This window comes from Festucalex cinctus, chromosome 1 (genome assembly GCF_051991245.1).
Source record: "Festucalex cinctus isolate MCC-2025b chromosome 1, RoL_Fcin_1.0, whole genome shotgun sequence".
Classification (NCBI taxonomy): domain Eukaryota; kingdom Metazoa; phylum Chordata; class Actinopteri; order Syngnathiformes; family Syngnathidae; genus Festucalex; species Festucalex cinctus.
This window is the reverse complement of record NC_135411.1, coordinates 40,214,087-40,233,148: the sequence shown is the minus strand read 5'-3', so window position 1 is coordinate 40,233,148 and position 19,062 is coordinate 40,214,087. Positions and strand designations below refer to the sequence as shown.

The 19,062-nt window shown below is 40.4% G+C and overlaps 1 protein-coding gene across 1 annotated transcript in view; it reads left to right on the top strand.

Annotated features, from left to right (window-relative positions):
* The window catches only part of sugt1 (SGT1 homolog, MIS12 kinetochore complex assembly cochaperone), a 28,634-nt gene extending 12,984 nt beyond the window's left edge, over positions 1-15,650 (top strand). The window contains exons 7-13 of the mRNA XM_077535618.1: positions 563-591; positions 778-803; positions 2,292-2,388; positions 3,694-3,801; positions 11,872-11,962; positions 13,596-13,768; positions 15,004-15,650. Coding sequence (XP_077391744.1) covers positions 563-591; positions 778-803; positions 2,292-2,388; positions 3,694-3,801; positions 11,872-11,962; positions 13,596-13,768; positions 15,004-15,105 — 626 coding nt within the window. The 3' untranslated portion in view covers positions 15,106-15,650. The remainder of the gene's footprint in view (positions 1-562; positions 592-777; positions 804-2,291; positions 2,389-3,693; positions 3,802-11,871; positions 11,963-13,595; positions 13,769-15,003) is intronic.
* Positions 15,651-19,062: the final 3,412 nt, after the last annotated feature.

Sequence of the window (19,062 nt, the reverse complement as noted above, 5' to 3'; positions counted from 1 at the left end):
TTTTTTAAATATTCACTGTACATCCATAAATCTGCTGAAGCAGAACTGCTTGTTTGAATGAAAGATATATATCGTGTTTTCAGTACCATCTCGGGTTAACAAGTTTTGACAATGACAAACATGCTTCTCCCAGCGGGGTGTGATTCATCAGCATTTGAGTGCCCCAATTAGACTGATCCCCTTCATAAAAGCCCACCAAGACAGCAGAAAAGCATCCACCCTCATCCATGACCTGATTAAGACAACACAACATGCTTCTTATCTCATTCCTCTTCACTGTCCGTGCTCTCTCTGTATGTTGTCAGTGAATAATGTATGACTGATTATATTGGGATCAGGCTCCCTCGTGCTCACGGGGTGTTTTTTGGGCGTGGGTGGTCCAGTAAACAAACTGGTAGCAAATTTGTCAGATTGTGTTTCATTTCTTATCTGTCATCATTTTCCTATTGGGGAAAAACTGGGGGGGGGGGGAAATCAGCCTTGAGTTGTTTAAAAATTGATTAGGAACATTTGCACATGCCACACAACCAAATTTAGTTTTTTGTTTTTTTGTGTCCTGCAGAAAAGACGCACAATAGCAGCGCTGATACGGTGAGTTTCTCTGCTTAGCCACATGGGGGGGTAGTTGTCCTCTGCACCACAAATGCTTTCTTGTGTAACAGCCACACAAAGCTCATTGTAGGTATTTTTTTTTTCTATTGATTTTCGTACTTTTTCTTACTTATCTTATTATTATTCTCTTTTATATAATGGCATCTTTGGGGCTACATAATGCAGCAAATACCAGCAGTGCCACATGTGAAGTAAGTATACATTTATGGATTTGTTATTTTGATGGAATGTGTTGATTCAGTCACAGCGCGATTTAATAACCCTCTGTACAACGTCAAATTGATGGCATCGACTAACAAATAAAATGATACATGGACGGTAACCTCACCCCCATCAAAAAAAAAAAACTAAATAGAATTGCCTATATTAATAATTGAAGCTGTAAATCACAAACTATGATCCCAAAAATAGTAACGTGACTCATTTCAAACATCTTAGATCATTTCTGTAGCCATAAAACAGAAGTCGATTTCAAGACAAAACTTTTCTTTTAAGAATATGCTATGAAATAAGAATCGAGGCGATTTAATCCTCCCATTTTTAGCCGTCTAAGGATGCTGACATTTTATGCAGCACCACTTTGTGCTGTCGACTGAAATTGACGTCAAAGTGCCCTGGAGCTTGCATTGCGAACGTCACATGACCAAACCCAGCAAACAGGTGAGCTGTGACCGTGAGCCGTGGATTAATCTTCTGAAGTCTTATTCCACCAGCATCGTGTTAATCAGAATACCATGTGTATAACTTAATAGGAGGCACAAATGCATATTGCAAATGTTTTTTTAATTGACTTCCACTCTAAGAATGAATGGCTTACAGTTATGTACATACAATACAACATTATGTGCTATAAACGCTCCACCCTTTCACAGTACTGTAATGAAGTTTACAATTAGGTTACAATCAAGGTCATGATGACTTTAGTGGTACAGTCAGATGAATGAGGAAAAGTCATTGGACTTACATCTCCTCAGGCTTTTTAGGAGGCACCATGTATTTTGACGGGCTTCAGGAAAATGGTGATAGGCTGCTCCTGTCACTGCTTCTTCATAATGACATAAGGTGTTTGTACACTTCTATGGTAGTGTCAGCGGCATTGCAGGGTTTTATAGACATCCGTACGGTATTGCAGTTCAGTTCATATTGGCGCAAGCTGCAATGTTTTCCTTCTTTGAGTATATCCAGGTGGTTTACCTTCTCCTGGAGTGTCGTAACTTTTCTCTGGTGCTCGGAAGCAGCAAGTTGTTTGGGCAAGAAAGAAAGAGCACAAAAATATGTGAAGATACTGTACTACGTGCAGGGAAACACTCCAACAGCATGTGGATTATTTTTTTTTAATCAAGAAAAGCACATACTTGAGTACAACTTTTATTGTATTCTATATTGATAGCCGACTGCATTTGTGTTGAAGTTACTATTAGGGAATTGGGGTTACTAGAGAATTGGTAGACGGCACGCCATATACCACAAATTTAAAACCGTAATTTTCAGATTATATTTGCAGCATTACAGAAAATGGACAATTGGTGAATTCACGAAATGCGAATAAGCAGGGGATTGCTTGGCCCTTTTTTTTTTTTTTTTTTTTTTTTTTTTTTAAACTACAGTTAGTAGTTAAGTAAACCCTTTCACTGTATTTGAATGTATTTCAATCCATTGATTTATTGTGTCTCTTGCAGACATGACTGGTACCAAACAGAATCTCAAGTCATCGTCTCAGTTATGGCAAGAAATGTACCCAAGGACGGCGTGTGTGTCAACTTCATGGAAAAAGAGGTATGCATGCCATCTTGCTTGAGTTTGAACATGTTAAGCTTTTTATGTGCGTGTGCAGCCTTCCATTTAATTGGCACGTCTGACGCGTTCGAGATTTATTTGCTTGTACCGTTCAGACTGAACTGGCAGAAAGCGTGACTTTGCCGTGTCCTCGACTCAAACATCACTACACATTCGCCCACATCCACACACACACACGCACGCACACATTCCCCACAGGCCAACTATGCTTCTCGTGGTGGTGTCTTGTTAACGTCGCCCTCAAAGTGCAGATCTAAGAACAATTTACCCTCTCCACATTCGCCAACCTCCTAATTGTCTGAAGATAGGAGGTGCAACTGATCTCAGAACAGGCCCACTGGGCTCCCGCCCCCAGGGACCACAGTCTTTCACTCCTTTATATTTCTACTCTTCCCGTCTCTCAGCGGGCTGACTGCAGGGCACCCCAGGGAACAACTTTGTCTTTCTTCATATAATATAAGAATAACAAACGGAGTTTCCCCCCAAGAAATGCTCGTTCTAAATCACACAGTCACATATCTGTATTTCACACCAAAGCTCCCCCTGGTGTGTGAAGGCAGATACGTTTGCGGTTTTATTAGGTCACTATATACAAAGGAAATTAAAGATGAAAGGCAAGAGTTCCATTTCTGTTCCCTGGTGGGTGAATGCAGCGCAGCCGTATACCTACAGACAGCACAGGAATTCTTGATGCAATGAATATTCAGGCTCTGATTGTTTTAAGAATTGCCAAAAGCGACTAGCTAACTGTCTAAGCTTTTGTCCCAGCTGAATTATTTCTTGGATTCATTTAGGCCTGATTGAATCGGGGCCACTGTGTTTCCAGCTTTGTGTGCTTAGCCAAACTGCAGCCAGAATTACCCACTTGTGTAGAGTTTCTAATAGTGTTCTATTTAAGGGCAACTTTTGGCTTGTGATAAGTGTAGGATTTGGAAGTGTGTCGCTTTAAGCTAACAAGCCACCCATCCACTCCCAATGAGTGACAGGCAGTTAGGAGCTGTCTGACCCTCCGTCGTCTCTAATCACTCTGCGGCTGAAGGGGACGGCAGCAGAAATCTGTCTGTAGCACTAACCAAATCTGATGTTTGTTCTTGAGAGCATACGGGTGTCTGCAAAGTTTGGAGTGCTTTTGAAGAACTTAACAGTCTGAAATTGTAAATTCGATGATGATGATTTTGTACAGATTTTTGTATGTTTTAACTGGTTACTTGCTGTTAGACTTTTGAGATCTTGAGAAAATCAGTTGGACTGTGTAAACACTTGACATCCATGTGGTTTCTGTAGCTCTCAGCCTCAATAAGGCTGGCGTCAGGGGAACACTACAACCTCAAACTCCACCTTCTGCATCCCATCGTCCCGCAACAAAGCAACTTTCGGATCCTCACCACAAAGGTATGCTATTTGTTTTTAATCTGTGCCCTCAGAACATCTTCTAAAACAAGGCTCTGAACATTTATGAAGGAAAATTATCATTTTAGATGGGCAGCTGTGCATGTTGCTCAATTAGTCACACACTTTTAAAATGCCTTAGACAGATGACGCATTTATGAAGCTGAAACAGACTACAAAAGTGCAATTTTGTGTTCAATAATTTAACACGAAGCACAATATATATTGAACCATTCAAAATTGTTCAACATACATTTTGCTATACCATCGAGAGCTGTGGTTCCCGACCTTTTTCGCACCATAGAGCAACCACATAGGTAGGGATGGGTACCTTTCACATTTGAACCGATACTGTTCCGATACTCGGTACCTGGGAATCGATACCGGTACCAATTTTCGATACATTTGTGCTCTTGTTTTCGTTTTATTTATTTATTTTCCAATTTTATTTATTTATTTGGATGTAATAAATGTTCGTTACGTAACAGTATTTTTTTCTAATCAATTCAACAATTGCTTTTAAATATATAAACTTTGACAAATAACAAAAATGTAAAACAAATGAGCCAGAGAGCAATAGTAAAAAAATAAATGTATAACAGTAAATATATAAATTAATTGATGCTTTAGTTTTTTGTGCAGTTATTTTTCCAGAACATAAAAGCTGCCACACGCCGCGCAATGAGTTTGAAGTTCCAACCCACTTTGCACTCAATATAGTTAAAAAAAAAAACACACAAAAAAAACAGTTGGAAGGGGACATGATGTGAACAAAGAATAATTGTGTTCAAATTAATCATTTGACTGCACCCGACGTGGTCTGTAATGCTCGCTACATTTTGGCCACAAGCTTTCGGGATTGTAAATATAGTCAAGAGTAGTAGCCTCCATCCATCCATCCATCCATCTTCTTCCGCTTATCCGAGGTCTGGTCGCAGGGGCAGCAGCCCCAGGAGGGAAACCCAGACCTCCCTCTCCCCAGCCACTTCAACCAGCTCCTCCGGCGGGATCCCAAGGCGTTCCCAGGTGAGCCGAGAGACATAGTCTCTCCAGCGTGTCCTGGGTCGTCCCCGGGGCCTCCCGCCGGTGGGACATGCCCGGAACACCTCCCCAGGGAGGCGCCCAGGAGGCATCCGAACCAGATGCCCGAGTCACCTCAGCTGGCTCCTCTCAACGCAGAGGAGCAGCGGCTCGACTCTGAGTCCCTCCCGGATGACCGAGCTTATCACCCTATCTCTAAGGGAGAGCCCGGACACCCTGCAGAGGAAACCTACTGTACATCCAAATTACAATGTTTATATACCTTAACGATGGTGAAGCCGTTTACCTTCTGTCATGATTCTATTCGGTGGGGTCGCTCCCAGCCGTGTGCTGATTCCGGGGAAGCGGACATTTCCAGCTTCCGCCGGGTGCGGAAGCTTTCCTCCTCCTTTATAAACTGTATGTATTTGTTTGGCTTGGCGAGCGGCACAAAAGTCTCACTCGTTCCCAAACCCGGAAATGTTGGCGTCCCTCCACCGGCAGCGACCCGGCCTGGACCCGGTTGAGTGAATGCTGCGTTGTAAACGCTCCAGACCCGCTAGGCTCCCGCGAGTGGGGGATGTCAGCATGCCGGGTGCGTAATTTGCATTATTTTTATTTATTTACATATTTTTTTTAAGTGTGGTTATACTAAATTATTTGACATTTTACATCTCTGGTGTGTTCACATTGCTGTTCTTTTTCAACCCATTCTCCATTAGGGCTGTCACTAACGACTTTTTTTTTTTTTTTAAGTCGACCTTCCCTCTCATATTTTTAACGACTAATCGACTTATTATTTATGTATTTATTTTATTTTATTTATTTATTTTTTTAAGTTTTGAGGCTCCAAATGTTGAATTGAGTGGATAATCTGGATATAAATATCCATTGTTCCTTATATTTCCTGTACAATAATAGTCTTCCATTTACAGTCTAACTGCGCACTCGCACACACGCAGTGTTCGTCAGCTTCCTTCAATGTGGACTTTTTTTACCCTCCCGGCCGTTAGTTACCCCTAGCGGCTCATAGCGAATGTGCATGCGTGTAAAAGGAAATATATTGTGTGCCATACTGCCTGCATATCTCGTTGAGAAGGACCAGTGGAGTTCGACGGTTAGCTTTGCAATGCATTGCTGCTCGCAGTCGTCTAGTGGCGCCTTTAGCGGTAACTTCTAGTCACCATACAGTGCAGTGCATTGCGTTCTAAATAGCAATATTATCACACTAATAATAATCATAATAATAACTAAACTTACCTTGCTCTATTGTTGTTTTGCACAATTTGCAAATAACTATTTGTCCTCTCAATCTTCTTGAAATTGTCCCAAACACTGGACATTATTTATTTATTTATTTATTTATTTATTTATTTATTTATTTTAAACTGTCCTCCTCAATGTACGGTAGTTCGCAACACACGCTGCGTGTAGGCATAAAAGGTCCGTGTGAAACATGGACCGCGGCGGCGCAAACATGGTTCCGGGTGGAGCGTCGACTTAAATTTTAGAGATTCCACTGTATATGCGATTGGTTGGCAACCAGCTCAGGGTGTCCCCCGCCTACTGCCCATAGCTAGCTGAGATAGGCTCCAGCGACCCTTGTGAGAAACAAGCGGTTCAGAAAATGGATGGATGGATTCCACTCTATAGGAGATATATAATTTTTAACCGCATTGGAAGCTGTTGTACACTTCTCAGGCCCACACACACCGCATGATTAGCAGTATGGGAAATCAGTGAATGGATGCATCGGTTAAGTTGCTTATGAATAGTATATGGCATTTATTTAAATAAAAGAATCTGAAACTTATCCTGTACAGTAAAGGATTCGTGATATAGAGTTTTTTTTTTTTTTTTTTTTTTTTTTTTTAAGGCAACCAAATCAAAGTTTGACATCTCAGAACTGTAGTTGAACCTCAAGGCACCGCTGTAATTTAGCAATAGTAAAATAAAGCGTGAAATGCTTTATTCAACAGAGGGTGAGCTCATTTCCCAAATCCTTTTATTTCTGATGTGTTGCAGTACCGCTTTGCAGACAAATCATAATTGGTGATTTAAATTTTTGTTGACGGGGGATTAAAAAAAAAAAAAAAAAAAAACACCCACAACTTATAAGGACAAGAAATACAAGATGGAAACACATTTGACAAAACAGATTCCACTTTTTTTTTTTGCCACGGCATATTTGACATGTCGATCTCTGAATAGCATCAAATATGGACATGTTAGCATTTTTTTTTTTTTTTAATAAATGTTTTTTGAGCATACTTTATTTATAGTCAGCTCACCAAAACTGAGACAGATCGCTCTGTGATTGATCAAAACACCATCTCTTTAAAATGTTATTTAAAACCGTATTAAAAAAAAAATAATAATAAGCTGCCATCGCCCGTAGTTCCTTAATGCCATTAAAGCTCTGAAGGAGGAGGAGGAATGAGGAAATCCTCTCTGGCTATACACAATGAGGTCGGCGATTCGTTGGTATAGACTCAAATCCTCCGTCCTGCTCATGCAGTCATTCAGGCTGCACTCATTTAGAGTTCCTCAGCACTTTTAAAGTGATTATAGGCCTAATGAGCGCGAAGGGCACCGTTTTAAAACTATAAACTAATTAGTGGGTATTACAGTTTGATGTGTGCTAATGACTGTGTAGATTCTGAATTTTGCCCGCTGTCAGGTTTTATCCTGAGTGTAAGAACTAAAGCTTCTTTTTGTGGCTTTTTATTGGCGTATTTTCTGGGTAGTCACTGGGTCATGAAACCTCTGAGCCAATGTGACCAAAATGGTATAAAAAATTCTCCTAACCACACTTGTGTGTAGTTAGCCAAGAAAAAAAACAAACAAACAAAAATGACAGAAGAAAGATATTTCTCACTTAGAGGTCAAAGAGAAAAATGTGAGAGCAGCATACAATTGTTAGACTCTCCTCAAGAATTCGGTAATTAGCTGCAGAACTTTCCCTTTGTGCACATCGTTTCCACTTCCGACAGAGTGCTGAGTTGAGGCTAACCTGCACAAAAAAAAATCACCCTGGCTTTACCATGGCAACAGCCGACACGGCATACCAGAGGTGCACGTCTGCTGCAACTTAAATAAGGGCCCAGTGTGAGAGACGCCGCAGCTTACAGTCATTTGAGGAAGCCTCTTGTACATCTACACTTGTGCTACTTTTTTGAACTCCTTATATCCTATTTTTGACATTTTCTTCTGTTAGTCGCTGAGGCCCCTCACGTCACGCACACGCCACCTGTCTTATCCACTGTCACACGCACACACTCATGCACTATCTTGAGGATAGCGCGGCAGGCAGAGTGTTCAAACTCTGCGGCTTCCCCACAAAGTCCCGACTGTGTGCTTGGTCCACTGGGCTCCTCTGGCATACATGGCCCTTAGGTATGTGCGCACACACAGCCCTCGTTGGTAGCTGAATTCCAAAATGACATTTTAATAAGTCTATAGGTGACGTGTGCACTCTTGCATGACAATGGCTATGGCACACTCAAAGCCTCATCTCAGTTTTTGTGAAGTCATTTTTATTTCAAGCTGAGAAGTCGATGGGAAATGTTGGGGGGGGGGGGGGGATTCAAATGGCCAAAAAGAATGCATTGGTCTAGGAGCTGTTGCTCTCTTCTGATTTTGTCTAGGATCCTTGTTCCACATTGTTAATGCTTTATTGGCTCGCTGTCTTGAAAAGATTCTTTTAAGTCAGGAATGCATGCACATACAGACATTCAAATTTGAAATCAGGCTAAATAATGATCTTTCAACATCTTTCCCGTTACAAGTGTGTGTCGGTGGTCGCACATTATTGTCAGTATGACCTCTTCCTGTCCAGCACCACTACAGACATTCCAACCGCAGGGGTCACCGCCACAACGGGGAGCCAATTACACACCAGTGTATTTGATCAGAACAGACGGCTGATGTGAGCGCACGCACGCAAACACACAAATGGGCATCAAACATTTAACATAACTTTGACTCCACGTTTATTTGTTTGTTCATTTCCAATCCCCTTTCTGTAAATAGCTAATAGCTGATGTATTGTCTTCCCTCTTGTGTTTATTTCATGAATGTGTCATGATAGCTGAGGCTTTTTGAAATCCGCAGGGTTCTGAAAAGAAAAAAAAAAAAAGAAGATACTTAGGAGGGGGCATTTGACAAGTGACACGAGACCCCGGTGCCGCTCTGTAAATAGCACGCGTGTGTGTGTATGTATGTCTATGGTTGGTTGTGTGTGGCCCCTGAGGTCCTGAGGGTGGTGGGCCCTCCATGTGGTTCTGCTGTCACATCCCTTTACGGGCTGTGGCGTCGCCTGTCACACACACGGAAACGCACACAGCGCCTGGCCTGCCATGTCGTTAAAAGCCAGGAAACGCAGATGTGGCAGCAGATTAATGTTGTATGGCCCAAGAGCACGCACACAGACACACACGCACACACAAAGTCCACCACATTTAGCACTACAGAAATATTTAGAGGCCCTGGTGTCACCTGCAACACTGGCTGACCTTTTTTAGATTAATCTTGTTATTCATTGTTAGTAGTTTGTCTTACGCAGATGGGCTTAATTTTAAATGAGCAACAGATTTTTTTTTCCTTTAAATACACAAAATATTAATTGCCATTGTGAGACCCTCTTACAAAAGAGAATATTGGGTGAGTTGTTTTTATTTAGTCTTTCCCCAAACTCGATTCTTGGTGAGCAATGAAAATTGTTATTAATGTACAGTACATTTGTAAGATTAGACATTGTAATGGAAAACACCATAAATAGCATTGTTATTTCAGGTCATTAAAACGTATCAAGCAACGACTACGTCAGGGAAAACCGAAAGAAACTAAACAATTAGAAATGCTGGAGTTTTCAGCGCTACTTTTGTTTACATTATTGACTGGTACTTCTTGACATCACGCATTCCTACCTGTCACATTATTGATATTCTAAATGGATATCACTATCATATTTTATCTTATTTTGTTGTTCTATTTTTATTTTCACAAGTATTGGGGCTTACTGGGCTAACCTGAGACCTCAGCTATCGTCTTCTGTATATATCATGTAATGTAAAGATACCGGCAATATTGTGATATCGTAATATTAAATCTCCCACAATATATCGTAATCATGTCACGATATTAAAAGCAGCACATCTGTTAAAAAGAAAAAGTCAGGTTGATTAACATTTGTGCAGATCTAACACCCTCTGGTGGCTAGTTGTTTTTGTTTTTTTTAAGTGCAGTTTAATTTTCACAAGGGATGTTTTGGCCCTTATACGTTTCCACGCTAATAGTCAGATGAAGAGGAACGTAATTTGCTTGTGAACCGAGTCAATATGTGGAGGAACTCCATCAATATGTGTGCGCGCCTTAGCAAGTATTATATTTATATATTTTATATATAATATTTAAAATATTTTTATATTTTCATTTCTGTATTATACAAAAGCACTATTTTTTTCGTATGAACTATTTTATTTTATTTTTTTAACAATTTTGTGACTTTTTTTTTTTTTTGTATCACCGTCCTCACCACAATATTATAATTATCGTATTGTGGCCTTCATATTGTGATAATATTGTACTGTGATGTTTGGATATTATAACATCCCTAGTCAGTGCTGCAAAAAAAAACAAAAAAAAAACCTTGCCTTTTTTTTATACACAACTTTAAATGTAACTTGAAAGAACAGCCATAAAATACATTGGTAAAAAAGTGGAAATAACATACTAATATAATAGCAAGCAATAAATCAAATAAAAAATACTGCCTGTTCCTGCAGTGTGCGGGTGCCATGCATGTATGGGGTACACACTTAATGATGTCAAACGAGTTGCGAATGAGCTCTCTTAATAAAACTCGTTTTTCAAAGATTGGCAAGAATATATTCTTTTGAGTATTGTCCTGCACCCTTTGTGTGCGAATATTTATTTATTATTTTTAAAGAATATCACTCCCAGAAATCAATACTAATTTTCCTTTAGCATGTCAATGGGATTTTACATTGTCTTTAGCATTAGCACTTGTGATGTTTTTAAAACAAATCATGTTGTATTTAAATAAACCCATGATCCGGGTGCGGGCGGTGGTATAGAAAATGGATATGCTGTATGCCGCTTATGAAGCAGTATGTCCAATAGACAGTTTTAGGGTGTCTTGTTGTTGTTGTTAATTCCAGGTCCATTTTTCGCTTACTGATACATTATTAAATGGTGGCCCATAGAGGGACCTAAACCAAAGTCACACACCAAGATAATTAGTCAGGTACCAGCATTTATTTTTCCCTGTCTGCACTCATTGCCACTCTGCCGCCTCCTCACTACTTGTCCACCTCCGGTTCCCTCTCCAATCCATGCAGGCACCCTCATAAATGAAGCAACGCATTGCCCAGCAGAGCAGAAATGTTCCCTAATTGCACTGACATAACCAACGCTGCATTGCACATGCACACAGACGCACATATCGGACACATGCGTCATTAATGGGTGGGGGCGGCGTGGCCAAATGGGGGGGGGGGGGTCTTAAAGTGGACTGTAGCATGTGTGTTTTGCTGCTATGTACCCTGTCAGGGCAGCTCAACATGAAAGTCCATGCCAACGCTCACTGCATTGTTTTCGTCCCTCTCATGTTTTCCTACTGTAATGATTTGGATCAGATGCTTTATAATGCCCCATACACACACACACACATATGCACACACACCGCTCATTCCATCTCTCACACTAGCCCTCTGGCTGACAGGCATCTCGTTAGTGCAGTATGTCTGTCAGTGTGGTACGAGATTGAGCTGTGCCCCCGCATATCCCCGATGTGTCGTTCTCGCTCTCTCTCATTCGCCATCTCTCTCTCATGCGCACACTCACGCCAGGCCCGAGTCGATGGTGGCTCACAACAGACGCCCTCGCTGGCCTCAATAATGATCAGATGTCATGTATCTTCTAGATGCCACTCTAATAGAAGTGTTGTGTTTGTCCCCCACGCACCAAAGAAAAACATTTTGTTACACATTGTTATCTCCGTTGTTCCTTCCCCCTCCCCTCGTCTGTCAGGTGGAGATGAAGATGAAGAAGACGGATGCCATCAGATGGGAGAAGCTGGAGGGAGAGGGACAGGAATTCAACATCAAACACTTCAATCCAAGTCAGTCCATAGTTTTTGCATTTGTCCCACCTCCGCTGACTTTCCTCCTCCTTCTACGTCTCCTAGTACCGAACCCTCCTCTTCATTTTCTCTTGCTCTCGCTCCCTCCCTCCTTCCAAAAATGAACTAAAATAAAAGTGGGCAGTCCAGCTCTCCTGCAGTCTTTTCATTAGGTTGACGGCAAAAATGTGGACAAAAAGGAGAGTTGTGACGGCTTAATATGACTTCGGTATTTGATCCCACGTTCTATTGCCAAAAGGATTAATCGCTTATGCAAGCGTGTGCGCAGATGGAAAAGTTGAAGTGAGCAATCAGACTATCCATTTGCGCTCCAGCAGCTCAACCTCGTGTCATGTTTACGACTGTCACATTTTAACCAGCGCGTTGACATGCCATATTATGAGATCACACTGCTTTGGGTCCACACTTGCCCCCAATATGTCGACTGCTTATTTGGTGCCTTATTTATGCAAATCTGCGTCTGGATTACATGCATCACCCTTCACATTCATCTGTTATTGCAAGTGCGCAAGAAATTTCGTGATCCCTCTCCATTCAAATGCAATTCAATTTAAAAATAATAATAAAAAAATAAGTTTTCGGCCCAAACATATGTGGGTTAGCATATAAACCAGGGGTGTCCAAACTTTTTCATTTGAGGGCCACATACAGAAAATCAGAAGAATGCAAAGGCCACATAATGTTATGAAGAGAAATTGTGTTTAGTCCTAAAAATTGTACAAATAATTGATTTGTGCTTTTGCATATTTAGAAAAATGCTACAATATATAAACCAATTTATTTGTAATATAGCAGTAGGGTTATTATAGTTTGCAATTTTTCATTTTAGTTAGTTTTTATTAGTTTTCAGAGTGGTTCTTATTTTGTATTAGTTTTAGTTGTTTAATAAATGCTTAGTTTTAGTTTAGTTTTAGTTAGTTTCATTATTAGTTGGGTTTTTTTTCTAAATAATGTGTATTACTTGTGCGCAATAAAAAAAATAAAATAACACCATGGGAGCGACGTCATCTGAAGGTGCTTTTCTATTGGCTGCTGCGAGATGACGTCACTTCTGTGTGACATACTTTCAAACGTCATTATTCCGGTTGATATCAAAATAAATCTACTAAAAATCACAACAAAGACTAAAACGAAGGACATTTTTGCTATAATTACAGTTAGTTTTGTAAACCTAAAATGTAATTTGTTAGTTTTCATTTTTTAAAAAGCATTTTCGTTTTTATTTTATTTCGTTAACGAAATTGTTTTTTTGAATTTTAGTTTATTTCATTAGTTTTAGTTAACTAAAATAACCGTTAATGGCACCTGTGTTTTTCGACACCCTCCCTTCTTACTTTGACCATCTCCAAACATTTTTGTTTTTATTTTATTTGAACTGAGTTAAATGCCATTTTTAGCATATGCCGTGGGCCACTAAAAAATGGATGGCGGGTCGCAAATGGCCCCCGGGCCGTAGTTTGGACACCACTGATATAACCATTACTAAGACAAAAACTGACTTATAATTGAAGTATCATTAAAGCTAATCATTTATGTGTCCGTAATTGAGTAACATAACACATGGGCTCAGTCTTGCCGAACAGGCTGTCCTCACACGTGTTGCGGTTAACAGATCCGAACCCGACATCATCCCACCACAACCGCAAATGGGACAAGATGGTGGTGGACATTAACGAGGAGGAGAAGAATGAGAAGTTGGAGGGCGACGCGGCGCTCAACCAGCTCTTCCAGCAGATCTACGCCGACGGCTCGGACGACATCAGACGAGCCATGAACAAGTCTTTCGTGAGTGTCGCTCTGTGGCCCTTCATGCACTATTGAATTTTCCACCACTAGATGTCGAACAACAAATCCGACGCTTCTCACAAACGGTTTACTCTTTTCTCGTCTATGCAAACTTGAAGCTAATTTTCATTCCCTGCCAGCAGAGGATTATCGCACACCATGACTCCTTTTATAGAATATGTTCGCATTAGAATTTAGTTGGCTTTGGTATGAAATAATGCACTGTGGCAAAAGTACCAAACTGAAAAATGAATGTGTTGCAAAATCCGTTCAAGTAAAAGTACAGTATCCCAAACTGCTTGACCTTTTGTCAAGCTTCAAACAGATATAAAATGCATATATTTTTTTTCTTTTCTTTCACAGAATCACCACTAATGGAACACAATTGTGTAACGGAATGTATACAAATTTTTTAGCCTGCACACAGGTGGACTCTATCATTCTTTAAACATTGGATCATTGAGAAATCATTGTGGAACTTCTGGAGTTAATTAGGCTGCACTAAGAGAAAGGGGGGTCAATAATTTCACAAACTATTTTTCAGTTATTCATTTGTTACAAAAAAAAAGATAAATATCATAAATTTCATTCCACTTCACCATTGTGTCCCACTTGGTTTTGATTCCTCACAAAAAAAAGAAATCCAGTTTTCTGCTTGAAGTCTGAAATGTGGCAAAAGGTCAAAAAGTTGAAGGGGCTAATACTTTCTTAATACACTGCACAGTATAGAAGGGTTCTTGTGATATGGAAACAGAACTGTCTGCTATTTTTGTGGCATGCATTTTTGCATTGTGGAGTACATGGCTGCAAGGGTTTGCGCTTTCTCATAACACACTCGATTGTGCTGTACTTTTTGCACCGTTTCCTACGAAATTCTCATGAGATGGTGACAAAGCGAGGCATACAAATGCAGTTGTCATAGCTGAAACAGGAATGTGGTGCAGGTTGTTTGAAGTAGATATATTTTCTTGTCCATGAGGTGAAGAAAAACTTTTGGTCTTCTCCCATATGAGTCAATTCATCAGTGTGAAGTGCTGACTGTCATGCAAACTGAATCTTGGAATCGGGTTAAGCCCTCAAGTGTTTTTTTTTTTTTTAAATGAATAAAACCAGTACTGCTGTCGTCAACTAATTTACGATGTAAGCGTTTTGAAGCAGAGAGGTGTTGCATAACTAGACTGCTAATGAAATAGCTGCCCCATTCCACTGCAGTGTTTTTTTGTTGTCCTATGCAGATGGAGTCCAACGGTACGGTCCTGAGCACCAACTGGAAGGATGTGGGGAAGAGAAAAGTGGAAGCGAGCCCACCCGATGACGTTGAGTTGAAGAAGAACTGAACACCTCCCTCGCTCTCTCCTTCCCTTCTCTTTTTTACCCTCGCTTTGACCTGATCGTTCTCTACCTAACCCCGTCTGAAGTTTCCAAACTTTTCGCTTTCCGCCTGACAGTCTTTCAGAGCTGTGCTGTGTTCACTCAAGCAACTCTTTCCACCAACTAGTACAGTTCATTTCAGCTCAGCTCACCCCTCTGCGGTTTGGAATAGCCAACTCTGACGAGTTGTGGCTGTGTCGGTAAGTGTAGGATGGCTGCGGGTCAATGTCACTGTAAATTACCTTTGGTAAACATTTGCTCACTTGCCAGTACAACGATAAAAATCTTATTCTTTTTATTTTTTTGTCCCCACACATACTACTCTGCTGAGTACCATATTTGATAAGTTGTTAAATGATAAATCTTTTTTTTTTATGTTTTACTGTCTACATCAAGTTCTTTGATCGGGGAAAAAGGTCATTTTAATCAAAGTTGCCAGCCATCCTGTTAAAATGGCGTAAACAGCATTTTGTCGTTCTTGAATAAATGCTTTAACAGCTTTGTTTCATGATCATATGTGTAAACTGAATGCTGTCCAACCTAACGTAGTGAAATATCACTTGATATAAAATCTTTTCAGAAATACTTAACTCTGACTGCCAGGCGTTATAAAAACAAAACAAAAAACAGTGCCAGCCGCTTTTGAGCATTTTAACTCATCTTTCAAGGCAAAAAGAATATTGTTTGCCTTTACTACATATACAATGTGGCTACGAAATGAAAGATCGCATGGAATGGGTAAGTCTCAAATACTGAATGCACCCTATGGTTATATTGGCTGTGTAGGATACATTACAGCTAGGTCCACAAATGTTTCGATGGAAGACTTTTGATGTTTTTTTTTGTTTGCTTGTTTGTTTAGACAATAAATATTCTGTGAAAGCAACAGTAGTCATTTTGAGACACTGTAAGGATGCACCGAAATTAAAATTTTTGGCCCAGACCGAAAATAAGAAACACTTGGACTAAAACTGAAACGGCAAAAGAAATTGTGCCAATTTTTACAACTATTGCTTTTATGGTCTAATTATTTGAAATTCGTCCACACCACAGACATGTTGGCTAATTAATTATGCTGCATTTGAGGATGGTCAAAGGTCTGACTTTTCCAAGTTCAAACCAGGAAGTTTGTACGGGAGCGGCACTTATCTGAAAATGGGATATATGCCACGGAAGGGGCGGGACTTCCGTGTTTTTGCACATCAGCTTTGATTCCGGTTCGCGACCGGTGGGCCGTGTCCCAATACTTGTGCTTCCGACTTTGTGCCCCTCGATTGGGCGTTCTCGTCGACGGGTGCGAGTGTGTAGTGTGTGTCAGTTGTCCGAAGCACTTGCAAATTTCCACTCGATAAGTGGTATTTTAGTGGAGATAGTGGTGTTTACTTGTTAACAACTGTTGAACTGTACCAAGGTAGCAATAGTGCTAGCATTAGCCAAAGTATTTAGCACAGCCACTAGAATGCCAATGAAAAAGTGGAAACGTTCGAGGGGCTTGAATCAAGGAAAAAGAATGCAGCGCAGGACAGTATTCGGCAGTGCTCCTTTTTTTCCAACTCGCTGAAATTCTGTACAGTAGTTAACCAAGCTCCAGTGTGCGCAATGAAGCTGCTGCGACCGGTACAAACTCGAGACGGTGAAACGCGAGCGAGTAGCGAGGCAAACACTCAGACAGACGCAGACAGACGCTTGCTTGCCTCGTTTTTTGCTTGCGTCACCACAACATCCTATTTCGGCCATATTCTTTCGGTTTGAATTTTATTTTGGCCGAATGCCGATAATGCCTATTTTTGCCGAGTATTTTCGGTGGCCGAAAATTTGGTAAATTTCTAGAGACAAGTCATTTGCAAATTATTCAGTGACTTGATATCAGCGTCTTCACTTAGTGTAGAAAAGAGGATGCTGCAATGGAAACTTGAAATATAGTTAAACGTCTACTCTTAAATTACATTTCGATTGGTTTATTTTGAATACATTGTAGGTCAAATAAAGGCAAAATCTTTAACATTGAATTTGTCAAAATACTGGACATAGACATTAAAGGGAGTTGAATGCACAACATTCAGCATTTGTTTCTGCTGCTTGTTCATTACAAAAAAAAGACCAGCCTTGTTTGAGAAAACACATTGCGTGTTACTCCCTTCATGTTGGTATGTGGCACTGATGGCAGTAATAATATATTGTCAACCAATCAACAGACTCCAACCTATATAGAAATATACTTTAGTAGCATGCCAAACTAAAATGTACCAAACTGCTTGGTGGAAATGAGGCTTTTGTGTCGGTATCCATTGTGTTCACATCATCATGTCCCCAAACCACACAAGAACCTCTGTCAATTGTAATGCTTTGTACATCACAAGGATTTGAATTACATGATTAAGGACTGAGAAGGAAGTAACTTCAAACATGTAATTTCACTTTCAGATCCCTGACTCAGTACACTTTTGTTTTCAAAAAGACATTGACTTATCAGCTCTTGTACAAAAAAAATGTAGAATTAACAGTAAGAGGTAATTTGGATGTTTTAAATGATAAGTTAGAATGTTTTTTTGTTTGTTTTTTTGCAACCATGCTCAGTAAGACATCATAGCAGCAATAAGTGCTATTACTGCTTGTTCACCAGTGGGATTCAAACCAAGGTCTAAATAAAAGGTTTCTTGTTTGTCTCACTAACGTTGTCACGTCATTTGTTGTCTCTGACAATTGTTTCAGACAGGTTTAAAGTCTGCTGTGTGTGTGTGGGGGGGGGGGGGGGGGGGGGGAGTCTGTCAGCCAAAGAACAACAATATGGGATGGCAGGGAGCCAAGTTGTGTTTATATGCTGGTAGGGATGAAATGTGGCATCACTGATATGACGGAAGGATGCTTGGGCTATGTCCTCGAGCTGGAGGATTTAGTTTATTTATCGGGCTTAGGTTGGTATCGTCTCAAAATGCCTGTTGCCTTGTTTGGTCAGCCTTGAAGAGGTGGAGTGACTTCCATTTCAAGATGTGGGAGTTAAGACCTCTGTTCCTCGAGCACCTACACGCTGAAGCTGCAACCATGAGAGGGCATCCGGTGACACAAAAGCAATTAATATGGATCAGCTTCCAATCCGGCAAGCCACTCAGCCACATTAAATTCTTCACATTCTTTCATGTCCGAAGAGTATCAAACGCTCATTTGAGGTTCAAGATGTAAGTCATAGACTTAGCACACTCCCTCTCACACACACACACACACAAAAAACGCATTCATCCAGGATACTTGACACATATACAAACTTACCACCCACCGACCCCAGCCCGGGGCATCACTGTGACATCAAAAGGAGCTAAGAACTTTGCATCGTGGGTAAGATCTGGTAGCATGACGGATACAGACTCTTTAAGTCTCATTAAAGAGTTCTAGGAGATGTAAGTCTCACATGAAAGAATCTCTGGAAACTTCTTTCTATGTGTCCCTTCAGAGAAGCTCACTAATGTGATGCATCGCAAAAGCAGAATGTGCTTTTAATGTGAAAGAGCATTGAGCCTCACCAGCCTCCAATCCCATCCAAGTGACCAAATATGAAATCACTAGGAATGTTCAAATCCACCAAGTACCGTTACTACAAGTCCTATTAATATATAAACCAACCAATTGTCATTCACTTTGGCATTGCAAATATGAAGGATAATTGATTTCATAGTGCTTGGAGAGCAGAATGACCTAGAATTGCTCACTAATGGCGAATGGAGGAAAAAAACACTTTGGTGTAGGGCTGCTCGATTATGGAAAAAAATAATCACGACTATCTTGGTAATTGAAATCGCAATTATTCAAAACGATTATTTTGTTCAAAACAAGAAAACGTTTGAAAATATCAAGACAAATAAAATTATTTGAAACACTATAATTATGTAAGTTCCTTTTGGACCAAACTGAATTTATAATAATACGTA